Genomic DNA, 21,007 nt, shown 5'->3' on the forward strand with positions numbered 1-21,007 from the left:
TTTAGCATTATGATTTCAGCAACGTTGTTGGTCACATTTGATGAGGATGAAAATAGTGTTAAGGTCAGCTACTACACTGATGGTAAGCTATTTAACTTGGAAAAGCTACAAGCCAAGACTAAAGTGAAGGGAGAGTTGGTATGTGACTTTTTGTTTGCGGATGGTTATACAGTCAGTGTAGCCTCTGAGATTGAGATGCAGCTGAATATGAATCTATTCTCTGCTGCTTGTGCTAATCTTGGATTAACAGTTAATTAACATCAAGAAAACAGATTCTCCACCAACCCACCACACCATCCATATATGGAACCAATGGTTACAGCAAATGGAGAAATTTTGAATATTGTAGATAATTGCACTTAGCTAAGTAGTATATTTTCCAGGGATGATGCACAAATTGTCATGGCTAACTCAGCATTTGGGTGGCTGTGGAGAAAAATGTGAGAGAGAAGAGGTATTAAGCTGCCTATCAAACTGAAGGTCCCCAGAGACATTGAACTGACATTATTGTTGTATCCTTGTGAAAACTGGATGGTATACCAGGGCCATACCAGGAAACTGAATCACTTCCATTTAAATTGTCTCAGGAAGATTTACCTGGCAGAATAAGATACCGGATACTTAGGTCCTTTCTCAAACTAAACCGCCAAGTATTCAAACTCTACTGCAGAGAGCACAGCTCCAATGGGCTGGCCACGCTGTTTGTATGTCAAACATATATTTACCTAAATAACTATTTTAAGGAGGAAACACAAGACAAAAGCTCACTTGGAGGTCAGAAGATGTGATACGAGGGTACTCTCAAGGTCTCTCTGAAGAACTTTGGAATTGATTCTATGGCATGGGAGACACTGGCACAGGAACTGCCCAACATGACATGCCCTCATCAGAGAGGGTGCTGGGCTCTCAGAAGTGCAGTAGCTCAAAAGAAAAGTGAGATGTGCAAATTTAGACATCACTGCTCCAAATGTTCTTGTGGACTATTTGTATCCAGTATGGGAAGCCTTCCCAGCTTTCCAGTCACTACCAAACACACTATAATTTGACCCTAAGATAATGATATTATTTTGATCTTTTTTGAGAGCAAAGAACAACCATCCAAATGCCTTCCCTTCTCAGGCTGCTTTCCATCCACTTTGTATTTAGTTTGTAGGTATTAATTTGCAGGTATTTCCTCCATAAAAACAAATTAAAAAAAAACCACATTCTACTTGACAGCAGGACTTATTTTTGCTTTGTTTCTCCAGTGCTTAGTTCAGTGCCTGGAACATTGTAGACACTGGATAAATACTTGTTTGATTCCAATCAAGGTTAATGCCAAAGAAAGATCAGCTGAGTGGAACCCAGCTTGTAAAATAGGTATCCTCCTTCCCTAGTAGATTTGTGCAGATCAAAGTTTCTTAGGCTTCTAGATTGAAGACTAATTAGCCCTATCTCATTTTGTAGATAAGCAAACTTTGAGGAATTAAGTGACTTACTCAAGATTATAGTTGATAATAAGGAGTGATTTGAACCCAGGACTTCTGACTCTACAGCCAGTGTTCTTTCCACTGTGCCACCTCCTACTTTCCATTTCCTTCACCAGCAAAATACTGGAGGGAGGGTATCTCTCCTGCAAAGCTTTTCCTACTTTCTTTCTATTCCTTCATAATTCCCGTATGGCTAAAGACATCGAGAATCCATAGTCCTCACAAGCCTGGTGCCAAAAAATGAATAGTAGAAAAAAAAGATAAATCAGTTGGTTCTTTGATGTTTCTGCTTAGGGAAGATAATCTGCTGTCAGAAATCTTTGCTGAAAATCCAGATCATGGTGTTCTTGGCTGAGAGTGTGGCTAATGTCCTGTGTCCAGCTGAGGGATGACTCCCAAACCTCGTGCATGTTTGGAGAGCATCCTGTTCCCGTCAGAGGAAGTTCTGGTTCTGTGGTTCTAGAAGGAATGACTTTGGATTTCCATCTACCATATAGGGACACAGGTTTTCAAAAGCAGTGGAGAAAGGAGGATTTTGAAAATTGGATTTCTCAGTTATTGTCCTAGCTGTGTTGGTGTTCTTGGCCCTAATTTTTTGTGAGGGGCAAGGCTGAGACTGAATTTCAAGGAGGTTAAGGTCTAGCTAAACACAGGAAGGGTATAGTGAGACCAAGCAGCTGTCATTTCTTTAAAATTTTTAATTGATATCTTCTGTTTTTACTTTACCTACACTTTCCAATATAACCTTTTGCTTTTCTTTGTTACAAGCCTTTGCTTATAACAAAAATTAAAAAAGGAGGGGAATCAGTTCCATAAAACTAAGAAATATATTAACCAACAAAAACATTAGTTCCTGTCCTTCTTTTGACTCATATGATGGTTATGTGGGCACATCACTTATACAGTCCTCCTCCCTTCCTTCCTCCCCATAGCTTCTACTTCTACAAGTGGGGGAGGTATATTCTCATCTGTTTTCTTCAGAGTCACGCTAAGCCCATTCTCAATGCCCATCATTTTGGTTGTTGCTATTACTATTCTTTTCATTTACATTATTGCAGTCATTGCATATATTGCTTTTGGGGTTCTGCTTATTTTACTGTATATCAATTCCTATAAGCCTTTGCTTTGGATTTCTCTTACTTGGATTCTGCTTACTTCATTGTGCATCAATTACTATAAGCCTTTTCCATGACTCTTTGACTTCTCATATTCTTCATTTTTACAACACAGTAATATTCCAATACATTCATCTTCCAGTTTTGCCGTTCTCACAATCCATGAGCATCAACTTTGTTACCAGTTATTTGCTGCTATAAAAATATAAAAGAGGATTTTTTCTTTCTATTTTCTTGTGGCAATTGGGATTAAGTGATTTGCGCAGGGTCACACAGCTATTACATATCTGAGGCTGGATTTGAACTCAAGGCCTCTTGACTCCAGGGCCAGTGCTTTAGCTACTGTGCCACCTAATTGGCCACCCTTACTAGTTTCTTAAAGGATGATTAGAAGGAGGGGAAGATTAGGAAATTTTTAATGACCATCTGACAAGAGGAGACTATGTCACTTGAGTGGTATCGAATGGAAAGAGAACTACCTTAATCTTGTTCTGGGCTGAATTCAAGGGCCCAGGTTAATGCGAAACAGAACAAATGAAAAAAGGGACATTTAGGACACAGGAAGGAAGGAAACACCACACTGTAAATAAATCACCTCATTCTCAAAGTCTACTCTTTTTACAATGTGTTGTCTGCTATTTTTAGTTAGTTGACACCATATTATGAAGGGTAAAACCAACATTAACTCCAAGTCAGGTTGTATGAACCACAATTAATATGACAGATGAAAACAATCCGAGGTAATGATGCAGTCACTGTCATGTAGCCTAACAGATGATTTGAGCACAAACATCCTATTAGTGATGCCAGAGGGGCTCTCCATGTGACATCAGTTCAATGAGGACAAATGAGAAAGACCAGAAATGATCTCACTCTTTTTTTCCTCCCAACTATGAGAGCTATGCTGCTGTCTGCCCCTCAAAACTAACAAACAATCCTTTATGTTTTCCAAGAGACCCTGTTTTACAAATTAAATACAAAATCCCCACCCCATGATGTATCTCGCTTCCTTATTCAAAGGACCTTATTCCAGGGTTGAACTTTGGATCATGGATTTAAGCTGAAGAGCAGCTTTAGAGAAAATCTACTTCAACCCCATCATTTTCATGAGGAAGATCAAGGAGGTTTAATGAGTGGGCTGAAGTCACATAGGGAGTGAGTGGCCCCTAACCCCCTTTCCACTGCAAGCAGAATCCAGCTCATTTTTATGTGACAACAGCAATTAGACTGCATGGGTAATAGGTGAGTGCTCATCTTCAGTGGATCTTCTGAAATCGAGATGGTGACTGATAAATGATACTTCCAGATCCGAGCAAAATCGTGACACTTTGGTGTCTCTCAAAGCTCTTGTTTTTATGACCTTGGGATGTATATAAAGCCCATTGTATGCTATAGAAATTGAAATGCTATAGACATACTAGCTATTATGTATGCCCTCCTTCACCAGTGTCCTTGAGTTTATAGCATCACATATCCTATAATATCTTTAAATCTTTATAACTATAAGGAATCTCAGAGGAAACATCCCCTAATTACCTACAAAATTCAAATGTATTTTCTTTTCTCCCTTTTTCCATATTTATTATTTTATTTTTCCTCAGTTATATGTAAAACAATTTTAAACATCTGTTTGTAAAACTTTGAGTTCTAAATTCTCTCCCTTCCTCCCTCCCCACCCTCTTATTGAGAAGGCTCTCATGAAGTCATGTTGTGAAAAAAAATATGAATTTCTTCAACTCCCCCCCCCAAAAAAAAAATCTCAAGAAAAATAAAGTTTTAAAATATGCTTCTATCTGTATTTAGACATAATTAGTTCTTTCTCTGGGTATGGATAGCATAAAATCTATTTTCAAGAAAGAGTTAGAGACAGGTACTGTGATTTCACTAGGATCTGGACCTTCCTGCTGAGGAAATTCCTGCTACTAGAGGGAAGTCAACTTTTTCTCTACAGCTTAGTGTTGCTTATAAGCAGTGAGAGGTTGAAAAGCTAGTAAGTGTCAGAGGCAGACCTTTAAGCTTAGGTTATCCTGGTTCTGAGGCTGGCTTTTGATCACCACTACAATGTCTTTCAGGAACTCTTGGGAAGATTTTAATAACCCCATATAGAGCTACAAGGGACTTCTTCATTATTCCAAAGGTTAGAGCTCTAGATCTGATTTTTGATCAACAAAGAAATTGTTGAAGTAGAAACAATTGGAACCTAAAAAGGAAGTGATCCTTCCATCTTAGAGCTCAGGACAGATAAGAGGAAAGCAAGACATAGTCTAAAATATGTACTAGTTTTAGAAAAAACAAATTTCAAAAAATTCAGAGAAAATCTAGGGTTCAAATCTTAAGGTTTGGAGGGAAATTATATCCCCCAAAGGATGGGAATTTCTTATGAGGCAAATTCTGTCGACAGAACAACTATTCTAATGAAGAAGAAAGGAGGACTTATCGAAGAGACTGATGTGAATACACAGGTAACTCATTGACCAACTTAGAGTTTTAAAAAATGTATAGAAGACAGAAAAAAGGGGGCAGATAAGATAAAAACAAAAGATTGGCACCATTTTAGAAAAATCACATTGAAACAACTGAGGCTAATGGACAGTTTCAACAAAAGACCCTTTAAAACTATATTGAAACTAAGGGAAAAAAAATGAATGAGATAGGACTACTTGTAGAAGATGGATTAATGGAAGGAAACAAAAATGTTTAATTCATATGCTTTTTTGTTTTGTGTATGAAGAGTGATCTTGAGCCTGGGAAGGATAGAATAAAAATGGCTAACAGTAAATTAGAACACAAGATGAATGAATAGTGTGTGCATTTTAACACTGTTGTAAGTCACTAGATCCAGGAAATAATACTATTGTTAATAGTGGTTATTATTATTATTTTAACAATGAATTCAAGGCTCATGTCAAACCCAGATAAACTACATTTCCAAGGCCTGAAAAACCGATTAGATGTGACTGCCGAGCTATTACAGTGACCTCTTAAAAATTGTGGAGAATGAAGGAAGTATGGTAGAACTGGAGCCAGACAAATATTCTCCTGACTTTTCAAATGTGGAAGAGGGCTAGGGTCTTCATCTTGTGGACCAATGGGTTTGATTCTGGCTTCTTGCAAAAAACTGAAAATAAAAGGGATTGTATTATAAACATTTAGAAAGGAAGCATCAATTGGGAAGGACAAGCATGGCTTTTTCAAGAAGAGGTCATAGTCATGTCAGACTTACTCTATCTTGTTTTAAAACTGCCATTGATCAGGCAATGCTGCAGACAGTAAGTGTGGATTTCGGCCAGTCATTTTTTTCTACTCTCTCATGATAGGCTTGTGGAAAAGTTGGAAAGATATGGGCTAGACTGCATTAGAATTAGTTGGATTCAGAAACGATTAAGTTCCCAAACCTCAAAAAGAGTGATCATATAATTAATGTCATACTAGAGGGAAACCTTTAAGTGTAGTACCTGTTTTTGACTCTTCTCTGTTTAATATTTTTAGAAATTAGTTCCATGAAGGCTAAGTTGATTTTCAGGTGACACATACCTGAAAGGGACAATTTTAAAACTACATGACAGTGGAGGAGAGAGCAGGGTCATCAATTTTGCTCTGATCTGCTTCATTCAAATCCAGTTCATGAGAAAATTAAGATATCACATTTGTGATGTTATTGGTCTTCTTTGAGAATGAAAGAAGAATTCCCAAAGATCTTGATGAGCTGGATCCATGGGCCAGGTCTAATATTATTGACTTTGATAGACACAGGAGGATACTGGTGAATATTTAACCACAGAGGTTAAGCATTAGTGCGAGGATTTGAATACAGATTCCATGACTCCAGAGACACTGCTCTTTTCACTATACTTCTCTGGGTCTTCTTGTATTAGGAATTGTTAGGCAGAAGTTGGGCAGTCACATCTATTCACATGGAAAGTCTTCCTATTCATGTATATGATGGATTAGTTCATCTTTGGGGTAATTTTAAAGACGGCTAAATGACATGATATACCGAGTACTAGATGACACAAGTGAAATCCTGCCTCATACACTTTTTAGTTTTGTGATCCTGGCCAAGTGACTTAAACTCCCTCAGCCTCAGTTTCCTTATCTGCAAAATGGGGATAGTCATAGTATCTACCTCATAGGGTTGTTGTGAAGATCAAAGGATATAAGTGCTTTGTAAACACTAAAGTGCTTTATAGATGCTAGCTATTATTATTATTAAAGTCATTAGCACTATCCACTCGTTTTATAGATCAGTAAACTGATGTCCAGAGAAGTTGAACACCCTGCTGGAGGTCATATAGAAAAGGAATAGCAGGATAGGAAATAGATCTTGGACTTTCTGAACTTCATTCTGTTGTTCTTGCTTCAACAGCATCACAGCAGAATATAAATAATTTACTTCTCTTTGGCTTAAGCAAAAGAAATGAAATTTTAATTGTGGAATTTCAGGCATAAATCACCCCTTCCCTCTCAGAAATCATGCCATGAAGGCCAGTACTGTTACACTCAATGAAACGAGATCCCTGAGGATCACATATTAAAATAAATTTACAAGTTTAAGTCAGTTGCTGTACAATATGTTGTATTTCCATTTTGTTAAACATTTCCCAATTACATCTTAATTTGATTCCTGCACACTGGGAGTTTTATAGTCTGAGTTTGACACCTCTGAAATAGACAGCCCCCCTTCTCCCACAACTTGTAACGTCAGCCCTAGAGCCTAGGACATTGGCTGCCCTCATTCTCGGATATTCCTTCAGGCCACCTATTAAAAGTCATAGTGATAGTAGTGTTTTGTCAGATCCCTTGAAAACAGGAAGTCCAATTCTGCGGCTACCAACCTAGGCTATTTTGCCGGCAGGATTGGGGTTAATGAACCAAAACACATGTCTCAGAATCTAGCAAGGACAGAGGAGGCGGAGGCAGCAGCTGTGAGACAAGCCTGAATGGTGGGAAGCTAAGGGAGGCCATTTTGTATTGCTCTTCAGGTGAATGCATAGGTGAGCAACTTCAGCTTTTGGCTGTAAATAGATTTCTAGCAGTTTGGCTTTGCCAGGGTGACTGAGAATGTGCCTTATGGCACTGGATAGAATCCCAGAATCTGGAGGCATGTGAAGAGGGTGGTCTAGGACTATTTGTTCTTAGCAGGATTCATGTTGCCTCAGAATATTCAATCAAATTCAATTCAGTCCAATCCAATTCAATAAGTTCTAATTCATTGAATGTTTATTTAAAAAAATCTTCTGCGTAAGGCACTGTGGAGGAACTGAATACAAGGGACAGCCAGTTCTGGAGATTCTGCGTAAGAAAGACAGGGGAGTTTCCTTATCTGAAAAATGAGGCAGTTAGATGTGATGATCTCTGAAATTTCTTTTATCTCTAAATCGATGACATTATGAAATAGCATAGTTTCCATCCTCAAGGAAGGATGACAAGGAGGAAGAGTCCTGGTTTCAGAATTAGGAGATCTGGGGTCTAATTCCAGTCCTGACATTTAGGAATTATGTGGTCCTACCCAAGTCATTTAACTTCTCTTGAAGTGAGTCTTGAAAGAGACTTGAGAGGCTTTGAAGTAGAAGTGTAGGAAGGTGTGCATTCTAGGAATGAAGTATAGTAAATACAAACATACAGGAGATAGGAACACCTTGCTATATGTCTTGTATAAAGAATAGGAAGAAGGCTAGTTTGACTAAACTGAGTGCAAGAAAGGAAGTCATATACAATGAGACTGTGAAGATAGATTGGGGCAGGACCTGGTTCTACTTTTGCTTCCATATAATTTTCAGCACCTAGGACAGTGCCTCGCACGTACCAGGCACTTAGTACATACTTTTTCAATAGTGAAGGACTTTTCAATGCCCAACAGAAGAGTTAATTCACCTTTGCAAGATCTTTCATTTCCTAAAGAAAGTGGCTGAAAAACCAGTAAGATCTGACTAAGTGGAAGAGAGAAGGCATTCCAAGGGCTTTGAGCTATTGGGAATTTTTAAAGTAGATATATTAACCCTACTACATTGATAGAATGTGGGTAGGGAGTGGATTGGTATGCATGAGATTTGAATGACTTTCTAGAGTTCCAATGAACACCTAAAAAACCAAACAGGTACATAGAGGTATGGAAGACTATAGAAGAAATAGCAGAAATTTTTTTCTGTTTTTTTTTTAGTACCTTGCATGTGGGAACACACACACACAGACTCTATGTAGAACCAAATGAGGATTTTTGTCTTGCCAGGTGGCACTCCATATTGCCCTACATGGCTTTTTACTTATTACTACTCCACCTCAAAGCATATATGAAGAGTTCCTAAGACAAGTTTTCATATATTTGACAGGTTGAGTGGGTGACATAATTAGCAAGGTGCTGATAATAAGTGGGGTTCTTTTTGTTTTCTCCCTCCCCCACAGGTGGAAATCCTTGACTACAAGACAAAGAAACAACTATGCTTCCTGGATAAGGTAAATACAATGAATCCATGAAAATGTCACTAAAATGTCACTTCATCAAATCTGTGATTAAGAATTCTGAATCTTGAGAAAAATTCAAGTGGGGGCAGGGTATTCATAGAGTTTGGTCTCCAAGGACAGACTGGGGTAGGGGATGGGTAGTAAGGGGAAGGCTGGTAGACCAGCAGGAGAGGGGCTGGATTCCCATGGCCCTAGAAGAACCCCCTGCAGAGAGGAAGAATATTTTTCTAGATTGTTGATGTTCAGAGACAAAGTCCCAGTTATCTCATTATGGTTATGGCTCTGTATTTTATACTTCTTTAAAAAGCTTTGTTTCCTGTAAAACTCATCTTTCTGAAGAGCCAGTTTTATCTACTTAGTTCCAGCCAAGAACTCCACTTGTGTTATAGAGATATCAATTGCAATAGATACAAACAAGTCTTTTAGCCTTCCTAATCAGCCACATTTTTGCCTCTAGATTAAATCCTGGGGGGATTCACTTGAGCCAACTTTATACCTTAAAGAATCTGAATCATTTGATTAATTTGAATCCCCCAGGGAGGAAAATCATCCTTTTCCATTACCAATCTTGGAAAATATCCAAGTCTTTAGATTTGAGTCATGTTGCAGGAAACTGACTATGTGTGTCTTAATTAAAAGACATCTCTTGGTTAATTTACTAATTGCAAATACTTCTGATTCCTAGGTTGAACCACATGCCTCAATCAATGACATCAGATTGATGTTCCATAAATTTTGTAAGTACTATGTATATTTTCTGAAGTAAACTAAGCATAGACAAACCATTCATTACAACTGTCTCCATCCTGATGAAAATGATAATTTTATTGATTTGTTTAGAGCAGGAGTGGGGAACCTTTTTTCCTGCCATGGGCCATTTGGAGCTTATTTCTATATCTATAGATGTAGATTGTAGATATATAAACATCATTTGTAGGCCATACAAAATTAGCAACTTATAAAATTCAAGCAGCAGAAGGTGGTTGTGCTTAGCTTTCAGCTTGTGGTTGCCTTAGCAAATGATTTTGTGGCTCATATATGGCCCTTAGGCTGGATATCCCCTATCCCTGTTTAAGAGAAAGACCTACCTAATTTAGAAACAAACTTTGAAAGTAACAAATTCTAAGTGGTAGTGTGTCTCAAAATGATTTTCTTTTTTATTTATACATCTACAAACAATTATTTAAGTCAGCTATAATGGTACTTTAATTTTATTTGAGCCTAATGTGAGTTTCAAGCACTACTGGTCTAATTCTCATATTGAATATACTCTTTTTAAAAAACTATGTTTTATTTACTTATTTAATTTTTGCTGAGACAGTTGGAGTTAATGACTTGCCAAAGTCACACAGCTAGGAAATATCAACTGTCTGAGGCCAGATTTGAACTCAGATATTCTTGACTTTGGGACTATTGCTCTATCACTGTGCCATGCCCTTCAAAACTCAAATTAAATGCTTCTTACCAAAGTTTTTGCCAGCTTCACAGCTGCTAATGCCTCTTACTCTTCCATTACTTTGTCTTTATTTTGCATATATTTGTTTATGTATATGTTTGATATTTCTTATTATTGGTTCCCTTTCAGATCCTCAATGGTATCCAGCAAGACAGTCAATGAGACTAGATCCCAGTAAGTATCAGCCAATCAAACATCATTTTGGGAAGCATTTGGGAAGGGAGGGCAAAAGCCCACACCATGAGCTTCAGAAGAGTTCTTCATGTGAACAAAGTGCTAGCTCTGGTGGTGGCAACAGGTTCAGTGCTTGCTTAGTAGGGATGATGCTTAATGGAATGAGTGTGGGTCTCTAGTCTTTCCCTTCACCATCTTTCCAAGATATCAGTGGTTTTATGGACTTAGGAGGCAGAAGAGACTAGGATTTAAATCCTGCTTCCTGTACTTACTAGTCTCATGACAATAGACCAGTCATAGCTTCTCTGAATTTCAGTTAATTTATTTCTAAAATCAATCAAGTCAACAAGAAGCTATGAAGTATTTAATATATGGCAATGTGGGAGACAAAGAAAGACAGAAACAATCTTTGCCCTCAAAGATTTCCTTTTAATGGATGCTGATAATCGCCATGGTAAATGTTGGTTTCTTCTCCATATCCATTGAAGATCTGCCTCCAGTCTTGTAATTTAAAAAGATCTAATAACAGATAAGATAATAGTTGTAAAGCTCTTAGCATAGTGCCTGGAATGTGTCATATGCATTAGATAAGATAATCATCATCATCATATAACTATATTTTATTGTTATCATTATATTCTGAAAGGAAGGAATGGTCTCTATGGTATCTTTCAGGCTCAATTTACACTTGCATTGGAAGCCAATTCTGCTGAAAAAGCAGGCACCTGGGTATCGAATTCAATTCTGTAAACACTTACAAAAGGTCTATTATTTGTCAGACCCTGTTCTAGGTGCTGAAGAGGCAAAGACAAAAGTAAAACAGTCCCTGTCCTCAAGGAACTTATGGTCTATTAGGCAGCTAGTTGGCATGGTGGCTAGCACACTGCTTTCAGAGGCAGCTTGGTAGTGCAGAGGGTAGAGATTTGGGCTTGAAGTTGGGAAATCTTGCATTCAAAAGTGACCTCACACACAAGCTGTGTGATTTTGGGCAAGTTACCTCAGATTCCTAACTATAATGTGGAGATAATACTTTGCAGGATTATTGTGAGGATCAAATGAGATCATACGTGTAAAACAGTATCTGTAACACTGTCTAATATACAGTAGGTGCTTGTTTGTAGTTATTTTTCAGTTGTGTCCCATGCATGACACCATTTGGAGTTTCCTTAGCAGATACTGAAGAAGTTTGCTTATTTTGCAGATGAGGAAATTGAGGCAAACAAGATTAAGTAACTTGCCCAGGGCCACATAGCTAGTAAGTATCTGAGGCCAGCTTTGATTCAGGAATTTGAATCTTCTTGACTCAAGGCCTGAGACTCTATCTACTGTATCACCTAGCTACTGAATGGCTTAACTAGGGCTTGTCAACTGGAACTTTGTCCCAAGGTGCTGAAATTTAGAGGGTGCTAGCAACACTTGTATTCATGGTCAGTAAAAACACCTAAACTGCCCCCATGTAGTAGATTTTTCATAAATGCTTATTTCTTTCCTTCCCCACCCGTGAAGTCATGAGACTTGAGTTCAGATCTTATCTTAGAAATTGATTTGCTATGTGATCCTGAACCTTTCTCAGTCTCTTTCCCCAACTGAAGGAAACAAATGAGATAATAGCAACTACTTTGAATTTTGTGCGGATCAAATTAGATAATATATGTAAAGAACTTAGCAAACCTTAAATTGATATACAGATCTTAGTTATAATTATTATGGGAGAAAACCAACATATATAGAGTTAAGTAAATGCAAATTATATGGAAAATAAATGCACAGTAATTTTAAAGGTTGGAGGAAAAACTAATAACAAGCTAATTGGCAAAAACTTCTTAATGGAGGTATGCTTTGAGCTGTTTCTTTCAATGTAGCTAGGGGTTTCAACCGGCAGAGAGGAGGAGGGGGAATATTTCAGGTTTGAGGGACAGCACATAGAAAAGTACAGAGATGAAAAATCCAATGATAACTTCATTAAAAGCCAGTTACTGAAAGGACACAATTCCACAAAGGAAACATGGTTAGGCAACAATTTAGTTGAAAAAAAAAATCTGGGAATCCAATGGACTTTGAGCCCAATACTTGTCAACATGAGATAGGGGAGCCAAAAAAAGTTAATATAATCTCCGGGGTCATTAAGACAGACTAGAGCCAGGGAGAGGATAGTCTCATGGTACTTTGTTCTCACCAGGCCACACCTAGTTCTGGGCACTGACACTTTAAAAACTGATAAACTGATAAACTAGAAAATGCCCAGAGGTTGGGCACCCAGGATAATGAAAGGCCTGGAGCTCATGCTATAAAGTAACAGTCAAAGGAACTGAGAATAGTTAACCTGGAAGAGACTTAGGGAAGCCCAGGATTGTCATCTTCAAGGATTTGAAGATTGTCATGTGGAAGAAGGGAACCAGGGAGGATGATGGGAAGCACATTACAGCTCTATGTTGGGAAAGACCTCCTAACAATTAGAATGATACCAAAGTGGAAAGGGTTATCTTAGAAGGGGATGAGCTCTTCAGTGAAAGTCTTTCAGAAAAGTCAGGGTCAGGAGTGATGGCTTGCCTCGGCAAGAGTGTGTGGACCCTGGAAGAAAAGAGATAAGGGCAAGAGAGAGGGGACGAGCAAAATGGAGGCAAGGCAAATCCATCTGATCAAGCCTCATTTTAATGGGTGCAATAGTACAGATATGTATAGCAGTAGAAAAGAAGGCAGGGTTGTTCAAACACAGTACAGGGTGGGGGTCCTAGACAAAGGGTTGGTATCCCACCCAAGGATGAGCTGCTCAGATGTTTCTGGTGGCAGGAAGCTCTATGATGTGATTAGGGGATGCCTAGATATCTGCCTATTCAAAGTTAGGATGTGATTAGGAGATTCCTATTCAGGAAGTCTTTGGTATAATGTGATTAGGAGATTCAACCTATTCAAGGTTGGCCTTATGTGGCTGTAGATTAGTGCCGGCTCCCCACAATGGCTCATGCCCAAATTACTATTATTGAAGAGACAGAGGCTAATGGATTGCTTGAACTGAGGAGTCCTAAACTGTAGTCAGGCTAAAGCTAAAAGATGTCCTCACCAAGTCCAGCCTCAGTAGGGACCGTTGGAGCAGGGGATCAGCAGGCTATCTAAGAAAGGGTAGCTCACGAGGGCAGCTAGGTAATACAATTTACAAAGCACCATTCCTGGGATCAGGAGGACCTGAATTCAAATGTGGCCTCAAACACTTACTAGCTGTGTGACCCTGGGCAAGGTTATCACGTACTTAATCCTGATTGTAGAAGGCAGGCAGAAAGGAAGGAAAGAAGGAAAGAAGCAAGGAAGCAAGGAAGGAAGGAAGGAAGGAAAGAAGGAAGGAAGGAAGGAAGGGGCAGACCAGCCCATGTTAGAAATGGACCAGGCCAAAGCTCCTGTACTTATCAATAGCAGGCACAGGCCCATGAATGGTAACTGAATTTATAACCTGGGCAAGATAGAGAAATAAAGTCCCCCAAATAAAAAAAAAATAAAATCGTGGATGAAGATTCTTTCCAAGTTCAGGGTGACATAGATGGATTTTGATAATTGCATCTAGGGATTCTATGCTTGCTCTTGTAGTCGTGAATGAAAATTAAATTTTTTTCTTCTTTTCCTCCTTCTCATTCTTGTTCTCTTCCTTCTCCTTTTCCTTTTCCTCCTCCTCCTCCCACTTCTCCTCTTCCTCTTCCTACTTGTTCTCCTCCTCCTCCTACTTGTTCTCCTCCTCATCTTCCTCCTCCTTTCCTTCTCTCCTCTTCTTCCTTTTCCTTCTCTCTTCCTCCTCTTCCTCTTTCTTCTTCATAGCAATAATAATGATAATAGCTATCATTTTATGTTCTATAAAATTTGCAAAATGCTTTATAAATAATATCTCAGTTTATTCTCACAACAACTCAGGGAGGCAGAAATAGTTATTTTATAGATGATGAAACTTAGGCAGATGGGTTAAACAATTTAGGAGGCAAAGTGGATAAAATGCCCGAGCTGAAGTCAGGAATCCCTAAATTCAAATCTGGACTCAGACATTTACTTAGTTGGGTGACCCTGGGCAAGTCATTAAAATTCTGTTTGCCTCAGTTTCCTCATCTATAAAATGCAAATAACTGTAGCAGGATTGTGAAGATCTAACTAGATAATAATTGTAAAGTGCTTGGCACAATGCCTGATACATAGTATATTATATATAAATGTTAGCTATTGTTATTGCCTAGGGTATATGGTTAGTAAGTATCTGAAACTGGATTTGAACTCGGGTCTTCTGACTCCAGGTACAGGGATCCAGCTAGCTTCCTCTGAGTGACATTTCTAGTGCGAGTATTGACAAAATTTCCTCCAAGCAGCAGACCAGGAGACTGTGGCAGTCGGGAAAGTTCCTGATGAATAAAACATGTACCGGCGCATTTCCAGAGCCCGTTATGGGCCTTTGGCTGTGGCTCTTTCTCTGGTCCATTTCCTTTCTCTTGCCCTCACCCACATGAGTATCTTTCCTTCTCAGAGGGAAAAGCCTTGAGGAATGAGGAGATCCTGCAAAGACTCCCGGTCGGGACAACGGCCACCCTCTATTTCAAAGACTTGGGGCCACAGATCGGCTGGACCATGGTAAGTCAGTGAGGAGAGGGAGAGATGCTCAGAGAAGGCTTCCGTTTTAGCCATTTTCTCGCTGCAGCACTGGGGAGGGGGATAGAGGGAGGGAGATACCGGGGTTTAATTTGGTTTGTTCCAATAAGAAGATGTGATTCTGGAGCCAGAGGACCAGGGTTCAAGCTCCCATCTCTGAGTAGCCTCTCCCTGCTGCCCCCGAGTGATTTGAAGCGGGGTGGGCTTGTGAATCCCTTAATCCTCCTGGTTAACGTGTCTTAGGAGAGTTGCAGTTGGGCATCCAGGCCCGAACCAATCCTGCCTCCTGCCTCTCTTCACAAGCCCCTCAGTCTTGAACCTAGTTCAACCAGTGTGAAGACCATAAAGTCCCTCTGGCCTCTGCTCCCTTCTCTCTCAGGCAGGAAAAGTTGAGGACCCCTTTGGAATTTCTTCTAGTTTCTTCCTCCTCCCAGAGTAAAACTTGGATCACCTGCAGTAAGCTCTTCCTTCCTCTCTGTCTATCTCTGAATCTGTCTGTCTCTCTGTCTCTCTCTGTTTCTGTCAGTCCCTGTCTCTATCTTTCTTTCTCTGTCTCTCTTTCTCTTTCTCTATTTCTTTCTTTCTCTTTCTCTCTCCCTCCCTCCCTTTCTCTTTCTACCCCCCTCCCTCTCCATCTTTCTCTTTGTCTCTCTCTCTCTCTCTCCCTTTCTCTCTCTGCCTGCCTGTTTGTCTCTGTCTCTGTCTCTCCCTCTCCCCCTTCCCCCTCCCCTTTCCCCCCCCTTTTTTTTCCTCTCCCTCCCTCCCTCCCCCTGTGGTGGTAGAAACTTCAGGGGACTGCCAGCATTTCTGAAGGATAAGAGCTGTTATGAGCAAGGCTCTCACATTTTATCACTGCCACCTTTGAACATAGGGCAAAGCTAATGGAATCAAAAGCTTTACCTTGTTGTCGTTCAGTCATTTTTCAGTTATGTCCAACTTTTCTTGGCAAAGATGGTAGAGAGGTTTGCCATTTCTCTCTCTAGCTCATTTTACAGATGGAGAAACTGAGGCCAATAGGGTTAAGTGACTTGCCCAGGGTCACACAGCTAGTGTCTGAGGCCAAATTTGAACTTAGGAAAATGAATCTTTCTGACTCCGACATGGCACTCTATCTACTACACCACCCAGCTGTCCAAAGGCTTAACTAAGGTTATCAATGGAACTTTGTCCCAAGGTGCTGAAATTTAGAGGATGCCAGCAGCACTTGTGTCCCTGGCCATTAGAAACACCTAAACCTGATGGAAAGTTAGCAAAATTTGTTAAAATAGTAACCAAAGAGTGTGCCTTTTCCTCCTCACTCTTGCCTGATAACTCATCTGAGCTTTTTACTGGCTTGATCCCATGCTGATTCTCCTCAAAGTGGTCCTTTTCAAGGTCTTGTGTCATAAGGTCATAGGATCAAAAATATCAAGGGTCCAAGGTCTCTCTCTCACTCTGAGGGCTCTTTCCTACCACTCCTCCTCTCCAATTTGATTTGTCTTAAAAAGTTAATTTGAGGATAACTTTCATGCTGAATTTATGATCTTTGCCCTGATTACTGCTTTAAATGGAAGCATGATGTTTCTGAAGAGTTCGTGGCTAGAAATGCCTTAATTCATTCAAAGGGGGCCATTATCTTTTAGAGGGGATGAAATGGTCACTTTGTTGACTTAAAAATAGAAACCTTTCCAATACTTGTGAATTTCTCATCTCTTTCCTTCTTGGTCATCAAGACAGTGATCTCCGTATAAATGAGAATTATCAGCAATGGGATCACCAAGAGAGGGCTCGTGTTATGAAACTCTCTCTTCTTTTGCAGGTGTTTTTGATCGAATATGCAGGCTCACTCTTCGTCTACCTCTTGTTTTACCTCCGAATGCCTTTTGTCTATGGCCTGGAAAAAAAACTCATGTCAAGGAGACTTCCTGTGGTCAAGTGAGTCTTATTAGGAATATCAGTCAATCAGCCATAGGTCATGGGATCATAAACTTAGAGCTGGATGGTACCTTAGGGGGCTATTGAATCCAGATCTCTCATTTTCCAGATGAAGAAACAAAGGCACATATAGATTTAAGGGACTTGCCTAGGGTCACACAGCTAATGAATATCTGAGGTGAGTCTTCCTGACTCCAGATATCGCACCCTACTCACTAAATCACTTGGCAAGAATTTATTCATCCTAGAGCTCAGGAGTTCTCAGAAGAACTTGAGGGTTCCCAAGACCCCTTTTAGGGGGTCTGTGTAGTCAAAACTATTTTCATAATGATACTGTTGTTTTTGTTTTTTTTTTTTTCATTTTAAAAATGGCAAGTATTAATAGGCATAACCCATAAAAACAAAAGTTCTTTGGGAACTATTTGGGAAGCCAGGAAGGTTTAGTAGAAATGATACTAATTTTCTGACTTTGACTCAAGATAATTTTCAATAGCTGTGTCTTGAGGGAGCATAAACGAATGAAGATACCCTTATTAAGCCCTTACTGTATGCCAGGCACTATACTAAGCTCTGATGATTCAAATACAAAAGCAAGACAGTCTCTGCCTTTCAAAAGGGGGAAATGTTAGCATGGCTCCATGAATGGAGTACTGGAATCAGAAACAGAAAAGCCTGGCTTCAGATCCCACCTTTAGCATTTAGTTGTTGTGTGATCTGGGGTAAGTCATTTACTCTCTTGTCTGCCTCAGTTTCTTTATCTGTGAAAGGAGGATTTAGCGTCTACCTGGGGCTCCAATGTGGAAAGTTCTTTGTAAACCTTAAAGTGCTTTGTGAATGTTAAATTTTGTTATGATTTATGAATTATAAGTTTTGTTATGATTTCAGAGAGGCAGCTTGATATAGTTTGTAGAAATGTTGATAACAATACTTATAGTCCACATCAAAGGGTTTTTATGAGACTCAAATGAGAGAAATACTAATAACAATAATATAATTTATATTGTGCTTTAAATCCTTTTTACCAAAGCTTTTTACCTATATTATTTCACTTGAGCCCCATAAAAGCTCTATTAGGTGCTGTTATTATCCCCATTTCATATATGGGAAAACTGAGTCTTGAGAAATGGGAAGTGACTTGCCCAGTGTCATACTGATATTTAAGTAACTCAGATATCCTCGCCTTTTAAGTCCGACATTCGATTATCCACCATCTCTCTAGCTGCAGCATTTATATAAAGCATTTAACAAACTTTAAAGCATTATACATAAATTTGGATTATCTTTATTTATCATTAAAAAACCCTTTTATCTTGTCTTTTCCAGTCTGGCATGCATCTGCCATTCTTCCCACTACATCAAACGATTGATTGAGACCATCTTTGTCCATCGGTTCTCTCATGGGACCATGCCTCTGAAGAGTATCTTCAAGGTAAACTCTCAAGGGCTGGCGCAGCAGCCTCTGGTCCTCCCTGCTCTGCTTCCGGGGCATTCCTCCTCGCTGTGGCTTGTGGTAACGTATATGGTAATGACTCCTCTTGTCCGGGTCACTGATCTCTTGACAAGATTTCTTACCCACTACATTATTTCAGCCTCCATAACCTCCTCCTCCCACCCAAACCCTTACCTCACCCCCTTGTAATTCCAAGTACAGTTTCCTATTGATGTTTTAAGCATTGCAAAGTATCATATCCCTTCAGTTTTCCTTCCCTTCCCCTCTTGGCTCTTTGGATGGATCTCACAATTACTGCTGTATTTTTTAAGACATCCTCTCGCCAAGGAGATACTTGTAGGTTCTGGCCCTTTTTTGTATCTCCCTCTCAGGTATTCTTCTTAATTAGAGGGGAGGTTGTGGCCCAGTGGTCCCAAGGCCATAGGAGGAGCAGGAACTTGAATTCTCATCTTGGTTTTGATCTTTGAGCTTCTCCCTAGCTTTGGGCAAATCCTTCCAAACTTTTGTTTTATCCTGGGTGGAATGAATAGATTAGGTGAGGGGGAGGGTGGAATGTGGGCAGATCTAGTGGTAGAAAGGATCCTAGAAGTCATCTGAATCAATTCCTTCATTTTACAGATGAGGAAACTGAGGCCCAGGAAAGTGAAATCACTCTCTCAATGTCACACAAATAAAAAGGGTCAGAGGTTGGGAAGAATACAATTTTTTTAAAAAATGTATTTAAACTTAAATACAAAATAGGAAAAAAAAGAAAAGTTCATATGTATAGTAGGACAAAAAGGAGGATTCAAAATATGTAACAATAAATTTCCATTTCAAAAAAGCATATCATAATTTTATATTAATTACATATTATAATATAATTAATTATATATAAGATATTATATCACTATACAATTAATTATATTTGTTATATTATTATTACTATATAATTAATTATCGATAATATATTACTATGATATATACATTAGTTATAATTAATCTATTAATAATAGAAGACATTGTATTCAGAGAATATAATTTTCAAAATGCTAAATGGTAAGTTTTTAATGAAACACCTTTGGAGTTTCACTAGCAGAAAGCGGGGTGGGCTTGTGAATCTCTTAATCTTCCTGGTTGACATGTCTTGGGAGAGTTGCAGTTGGGCATCCAGGCCCGAACCAATCCTGCCTCCTGCCTTTCTTCACAAGCCCCTCAGTCTTGAACCTAGTTCAACCATTGTGAAGACCATAAAGTCCCTCTGGCCTCTGCCAGAGTTGAAACCAGGGAGTAGAGAGCGGCCTCCTTTCTGTCCAGATGCTTTGCTGTGATGTGGAGTGATCAGAACCAGTGGAGATAGGTTTCCTGGTGGCCAAACCTAGTTACACCTGAGCATCCTTTGTTAGACGATATATTGGGATGCAGTATGGGAGGTATGGTGCATCTGGCAGTAGAATATACTGAAACCCACCTTTGACAATTCCTGGGGCATGAATGAGTGAAATGATTGAAAATGCATTTATTAAATACTTTCTGTGTACTGGGCATTATGCTAATTACTAAGAATAGAAATGGGAAAAAGTAGGATGGTTCTAGCTTTCAAGAAGCTCCCGCTCAAATTGGAGAGACATGAAAGAAAGTTCAGCTGTAGGGTGGATGGCAAAGCAGAGGATGGAAAACCAGAACATCTCGTGAAAAGAATATTAGTTTTGGATTCTGAGTTAGAATTCTGGGTTGATGTTTAACATTTCATCTCTGACACCTTGGACCCCAATAGCCTCATTTGTAAAATGAGGGAGGGATGTGGAGGCCCCTTCCTCTTTGAAATCTCTGACCTTACAAAGTCTTGTATGTTTTACTGAGGTAGAAGAAAACATTAGATGGTTGGCATTAATCCTACTAGGTTAAAACTACATCACCATCATCAACAACAACCCTGAAATCGGGCGTGATGGTGCACACCTATGGCCCCCACTATTAGGAGCTGAGGCTGATGGATAATGGGAGGGAGGGAGTTCTGAGCTGCCGGGGGCTAAGCTGATTGGCTGACCCCATTAGTCTGACGCCATCATGATAAATTTCCAAGAGGGAGAGTCGTCCAGGCAGCCTGAGGAGGGGTTAATCAGACCAGGTGAGAAAAAGCGGGCAGATTAAAGCTGAATATTATGGGATGGATGGCCCCTGAACTTCTAGCCTGGGAGAGATGGGGAAACTGCCCTTCCCCTCTAAAAAACTACTCAAAGTTAATTCCAGTGGAACATGGGGTTGAAAGCCATGGGTCTCAGTGTTGAGGAATGGGGTGTGGAGGGAGGGGGGGGAGGGAGGGCAGTCCAGCCACGTAGCCAGGGCTTATGAGAGTGAAAACCTGACC

General features: G+C 39.6%; 1 protein-coding gene across 3 annotated transcripts in view; it reads left to right on the top strand.

Annotated features, from left to right (window-relative positions):
• Nucleotides 1-21,007, top strand: part of LOC116423386 (very-long-chain enoyl-CoA reductase-like) — an 82,114-nt gene that overhangs the window by 36,414 nt on the left and 24,693 nt on the right. For all 3 annotated transcript variants that reach the window (XM_031967107.1, XM_031967106.1, XM_031967108.1), the window contains exons 2-7: nt 8,987-9,037; nt 9,732-9,783; nt 10,632-10,676; nt 15,172-15,275; nt 17,092-17,207; nt 18,531-18,636. In XM_031967107.1, the coding sequence (XP_031822967.1) occupies nt 9,768-9,783; nt 10,632-10,676; nt 15,172-15,275; nt 17,092-17,207; nt 18,531-18,636 (387 nt within the window). In that variant the 5' untranslated portion in view covers nt 8,987-9,037; nt 9,732-9,767. The remainder of the gene's footprint in view (nt 1-8,986; nt 9,038-9,731; nt 9,784-10,631; nt 10,677-15,171; nt 15,276-17,091; nt 17,208-18,530; nt 18,637-21,007) is intronic.

Source organism: Sarcophilus harrisii, chromosome 4, assembly GCF_902635505.1.
Source record: "Sarcophilus harrisii chromosome 4, mSarHar1.11, whole genome shotgun sequence".
NCBI lineage: Eukaryota > Metazoa > Chordata > Mammalia > Dasyuromorphia > Dasyuridae > Sarcophilus > Sarcophilus harrisii.